This window comes from Oncorhynchus masou, unplaced genomic scaffold (genome assembly GCF_036934945.1).
Source record: "Oncorhynchus masou masou isolate Uvic2021 unplaced genomic scaffold, UVic_Omas_1.1 unplaced_scaffold_543, whole genome shotgun sequence".
In the NCBI taxonomy this organism is placed as follows: domain Eukaryota; kingdom Metazoa; phylum Chordata; class Actinopteri; order Salmoniformes; family Salmonidae; genus Oncorhynchus; species Oncorhynchus masou.
In genome coordinates this window covers 221,501-227,500 of record NW_027011844.1, presented here as the reverse complement: position 1 = coordinate 227,500, position 6,000 = coordinate 221,501, and the positions used below count along the sequence as shown (strand labels likewise).

General features: G+C 50.8%; 1 protein-coding gene across 4 annotated transcripts in view; it reads right to left on the bottom strand.

The window, feature by feature from the left end:
• The window catches only part of LOC135536001 (voltage-dependent T-type calcium channel subunit alpha-1H-like), a 123,463-nt gene that overhangs the window by 63,891 nt on the left and 53,572 nt on the right, over nt 1-6,000 (bottom strand). For all 4 annotated transcript variants that reach the window (XM_064962398.1, XM_064962399.1, XM_064962396.1 and 1 more), the window contains exons 13-14: nt 3,179-3,296; nt 534-689 (exon numbers count right to left, since the gene is read on the bottom strand). In XM_064962398.1, the coding sequence (XP_064818470.1) occupies nt 534-689; nt 3,179-3,296 (274 nt within the window). The remainder of the gene's footprint in view (nt 1-533; nt 690-3,178; nt 3,297-6,000) is intronic.

Below are 6,000 nucleotides of genomic sequence, written 5' to 3'. Positions count from 1 at the left end.
ACCCTATAAACCCGATAGAACCCTTTAAAACCCTGATGTACTCTACATAACCCTCTAGAACGCTCTAGAACCAATTAGAACACGGTAGAACCATGTTGGACTCTGTAGAAACCCGTAGAACCTTGTAGAACCATGTTGGACTCTGTAGAACCCGGTAGAAACCAGTGATACCCAGTAGAACCCTGTTGGACTCTAGAACCCTGTAGAACCCTGTAGAACCCTGTTGGAGTCTGTTGAAACTGGTTGGACTCTATAGAATCATGTATTACCTTGTAGAACCCTGTAGAACCCTGTTGGACTATAGAACCCCGTAGAACCCTTTTGGACTCTATAGTATCCAAAAGAACCCTGTAGAACCGTGTTGGACTCTGTTGAAACTGGTTGGACTCTATAGTATCCCATAGAACCCTGGAGAACCCTGTAGAACCCTGTTGGACTCTGTTGAAACTAGTTGGACTCTATAGAATCCCATAGAATCCTGTAGAACCCTGTAGAACCATGTAGAACCCTGTAGAACCTTGTCAAACTCTTACCTCAGCCTGGAAGCCCTCCACCAAGATGGCCACCAGCAGATTGAAGAGGACATAGTTCCCAAACGTCATCAGAGCCACAAAGTAGAGAGCAGCGAGAGGAGAGGTGGAGGCCATGCCGTTATACAGGACCACATTCCAGTCCTCCTGAGTCAGGATCTATAGACAGAGAGAGAGGAGAGAGAGGGATGAGAGAGGAGAGAGGAGAGGTGGAGGCCATGCCGTTATACAGGACCACATTCCAGTCCAGAGAGAGAGAGAGAGAGAGAGAGAGAAAGAGAGAGAGGGGAGGGATGAGAGAGGGAGGGATTGAGGGAGAGAGATAAAGAGAGAAAGAGAGAGGAGGGATGAGAGAGGGAGGGATTGAGGGAGGGAGAGAGGGAAAGGGGACAGTGAGAGAGAGAGAGGGTGGGAGAGAGAGGGATGGAGAGAGAAAGATGGAAGGAAGGGAGCGAGAGAGGAAGAGATAGCATGAGGGAGGGAAGGAGAGAAGGGCCTTCAGTTTTTGACCTATGAACCAAACAGGGGAGTCCACAAAGCCTCTAGGATCAGTTTGGCCTTTCAGATCAGAATGAATCAGATTATAGGGACAGATCAGAATGAATCAGATTATAGGGACAGATCAGAATGATTCAGATTATAGGGACAGATCAGAATGAATCAGATTATAGGGACAGATCAGAATGAATCAGATTATAGGGACAGATCAGAATGGATCAGATTATAGGGACAGATCCTAGATCAGAACGAATCAGATTATTGGGACAGATCATAATGAATTAGATTATAGGGACAGATCCTAGATCAGAATGAATCAGATTATAGGGACAGATCCTAGATCAGAATGAATCAGATTATAGGGACAGATCAGAATGAATCAGATTATAGGGACAGATCCCAGATCAGAATGAATCAGATTATAGGGACAGATCAGAATGAATCAGATTATAGGGACAGATCCTAGATCAGAATGAATCAGATTTTAGGGACAGATCAGAATGAATTAGATTATAGGGACAGATCCTAGATCAGAATGAATCAGATTATAGGGACAGATCAGAATGAATCAGATTATAGGGACAGATCAGAATGAGTCAGATTGTACGGACAGATCAGAATGAATTAGATTATAGGGACAGATCAGAATGAATCAGATTATATGGACAGATCAGAATGAGTCAGATTATAGGGACAGATCAGAATGAATCAGATTATTGGGACAGATCAGAATGGATCAGATTATAGGGACAGATCCCAGATCATAATGAGTCAGATTATACGGACAGATCAGAATGGATCAGATTATTGGGACAGATCATAATGAATTAGATTATACGGACAGATCAGAATGAATTAGATTATATGGACAGATCAGAATGGATCAGATTATTGGGACAGATCAGAATGGATCAGATTATAGGGACAGATCCCAGATCAGAACGAATCAGATTATAGGGACAGATCCTAGATCAGCACTCCTAGGTTGAGACACGTTGTGGATACGGGACCTGATTACTGTTAAACACACGTACGCACACAGGGACACACAGACACACAGACACAGGGACACACAGACACACACACAGACACACACACAGACACACACACAGACACAGACACACACAGACACAGGGAGAGACAGACACACAGACACAGACACACACAGACACAGACACACACAGACACAGGGAGAGACAGACACACAGACACAGACACACAGACACAGGGAGAGACAGACACACAGACACATACACACACAGACACAAACACAGGCACAGACACAGACACAGGCAGGTCTGACCTGGAACACAGTAACGATGGCCCAGAGTAGGGACACACAGACACGGGTCTGACCTGGAACACAGTAACACAGGTCTGACCTGGAACACAGTAACGATGACCCAGAGTAGGGACACATAGACACAGGTCTGACCTGGAACACAGTAACGATGGCCCAGAGTAGGGACACACAGACACGGGTCTGACCTGGAACACAGTAACGATGACCCAGAGTAGGGACACATAGACACGGGTCTGACCTGGAACACAGTAACGATGACCCAGAGTAGGGACACACAGACACGGTCTGACCTGGAACACAGTAACGATGGCCCAGAGTAGGGACACACAGACACGGGTCTGACCTGGAACACAGTAACGATGACCCAGAGTAGGGACACATAGACACGGGTCTGACCTGGAACACAGTAACGATGACCCAGAGTAGGGACACATAGACACGGGTCTGACCTGGAACACAGTAACGATGGCCCAGAGTAGGGACACACAGACACGGGTCTGACCTGGAACACAGTAACGATGACCCAGAGTAGGGACACATAGACACGGGTCTGACCTGGAACACAGTAACGATGACCCAGAGTAGGGACACAGACACAGGTCTGACCTGGAACACAGTAACGATGGCCCAGAGTAGGGACACACAGACACGGGTCTGACCTGGAACACAGTAACGATGGCCCAGAGTAGGGACACACAGACACGGGTCTGACCTGGAACACAGTAACGATGGCCCAGAGTAGGGACACACAGACACAGGCAGGTCTGACCTGGAACACAGTAACACAGGTCTGACCTGGAACACAGTAACACAGGTCTGACCTGGAACACAGTAACACAGGTCTGACCTGGAACACAGTAACGATGGCCCAGAGTAGCGAGTCAAAGTTCTTGCGGTCTGGGATGGTGTCTCCGTTCTCCATCTGCTGATTAAATTTACACCCAAACAGGTGCATGCCTAGGATACTGCACACACACACACACACACACACACACACACACACACACACACACACACACACACACACACACACACACACACACACAGAGAGAGAGAGATTAAGCATTTATCATCAGGGTATGTGTGCATGTGTGTGCGTGTGTGTGTGGTTTGTATGTATGTGTGTGTGTGTGTGTGTGAGTGTGTGTTTTCCTGGATTCCTAAAGTAGCTGATTGGTCGGCCTCATCGCAGATAGGAGCTTTGACCCCTGCCTCTCGGTCAGAGGATACAGCTTGTCTCCCCCCCAGGTGGTGCAAGTTAGGTAAGAGCTGGGTGGACCACCCCCTGTATGTTGGTTAGTGGTGGTGCTAGTTAGGTAAGAGCTGGGTGGACCACCCCCTGTATGTTGGTTAGTGGTGGTGCTAGTTAGGTAAGAGCTGGGTGGACCACCCCCTGTATGTTGGTTAGTGGTGGTGCTAGTTAGGTAAGACCTGGGAGGACCACCCCCTGTATGTTGGTTAGCGGTGGTGCTAGTTAGGTAAGACCTGGGTGGACCACCCCCCTGTATGTTGGTTAGTGGTGGTGCTAGTTAGGTAAGACCTGGGTGGACCACCCCCTGTATGTTGGTTAGTGGTGGTGCTAGTTAGGTAAGAGCTGGGTGGACCACCCCCTGTATGTTGGTTAGTGGTGGTGCTAGTTAGGTAAGACCTGGGAGGACCACCCCCTGTATGTTGGTTAGTGGTGGTGCTAGTTAGGTAAGACCTGGGAGGACCACCCCCTATATGTTGGTTAGCGGTGGTGCTAGTTAGGTAAGACCTGGGTGGACCACCCCCTGTATGTTGGTTAGCGCGCCAGGTGGTGTTAGTTAGGTAAGACCTGGGTGGACCACCCCCTGTATGTTGGTTAGTGGTGGTGCTAGTTAGGTAAGATCTGGGTGGACCACCCCCTGTATGTTGGTTAGTGGTGGTGCTAGTTAGGTAAGACCTGGGTGGACCACCCCCTGTATGTTGGTTAGTGGTGGTGCTAGATAGGTAAGACCTGGGTGGACCACCCCCTGTATGTTGGTTAGCACGCCAGGTGGTGCTAGTTAGGTAAGACCTGGGTGGACCACCCCCTGTATGTTGGTTAGTGGTGGTGCTAGTTAGGTAAGATCTGGGTGGACAACCCCTGGAAGTTGGTTAGTGGTGGTGCTAGTTAGGTAAGACCTGGGTGGACCACCCCCTGTATGTTGGTTAGCGCGCCAGGCGGTGCTAGTTAGGTAAGACCTGGGTGGACCACCCCCTGTATGTTGGTTAGTGGTGGTGCAAGTTAGGTAAGACCTGGGTGGACCACCCCCTGTATGTTGGTTAGTGGTGGTGCTAGTTAGGTAAGACCTGGGTGGACCACCCCCTGTATGTTGGTTAGTGGTGGTGCTAGTTAGGTAAGACCTGGGTGGACCACCCCCTGTATGTTGGTTAACGCGCCAGGCGGTGCTAGTTAGGTAAGACCTGGGTGGACCACCCCTGTATGTTAGTTAGCGTGCCAGGCGGTGCTAGTTAGGTAAGACCTGGGTGGACCACCCCCCTGTATGTTGGTTACTGCGCCAGGCGGTGCTAGTTAGGTAAGACATGGGTGGACCACCCCCTGTATGTTGGTTAACGCGCCAGGCGGTGCTAGTTAGGTAAGACCTGGGTGGACCACCCCCCTGTATGTTAGTTAGCGTGCCAGGCGGTGCTAGTTAGGTAAGACCTGGGTGGACCACCCCCCTGTATGTTGGTTACTGCGCCAGGCGGTGCTAGTTAGGTAAGACATGGGTGGACCACCCCCTGTATGTTGGTTAGCGCGCCAGGTGGTGCTAGTTAGGTAAAACCTGGGTGGACCACCCACTGTCTGTTGGTTACTGCGCCAGGCGGTGCTAGTTAGGTAAGACCTGGGTGGACCACCCCCCTGTATGTTGGTTAGTGGCGGTGCTAGTTAGGTAAGACCTGGGTGTACCACCCCCTGTATGTTGGTTAGCGCGCCAGGCAGTGCTAGTTAGGTAAGACCTGGGTGGACCACCCCCCTGTATGTTGGTTACTGCGCCAGGCGGTGCTAGTTAGGTAAGACCTGGGTGGACCACCCCCTGTATGTTGGTTAGCGCGCCAGGCGGTGCTAGTTAGGTAAGACCTGGGTGGACCACCCCCTGTATGTTGGTTAGTGGTGGTGCAAGTTAGGTAAGACCTGGGTGGACCACCCCCTGTATGTTGGTTAGTGGTGGTGCTAGTTAGGTAAGACCTGGGTGGACCACCCCCTGTATGTTGGTTAGTGGTGGTGCTCGTTAGGTAAGACCTGGGTGGACCACCCCCTGTATGTTGGTTAACGCGCCAGGCGGTGCTAGTTAGGTAAGACCTGGGTGGACCACCCCCTGTATGTTAGTTAGCGTGCCAGGCGGTGCTAGTTAGGTAAGACCTGGGTGGACCACCCCCCTGTATGTTGGTTACTGCGCCAGGCGGTGCTAGTTAGGTAAGACCTGGGTGGACCACCCCCCTGTATGTTGGTTACTGCGCCAGGCGGTGCTAGTTAGGTAAGACATGGGTGGACCACCCCCTGTATGTTGGTTAGCGCGCCAGGTGGTGCTAGTTAGGTAAAACCTGGGTGGACCACCCACTGTCTGTTGGTTACTGCGCCAGGCGGTGCTAGTTAGGTAAGACCTGGGTGGACCACCCCCCTGTATGTTGGTTAGTGGCGGTGCTAGTTAGGTAAGACCTGGG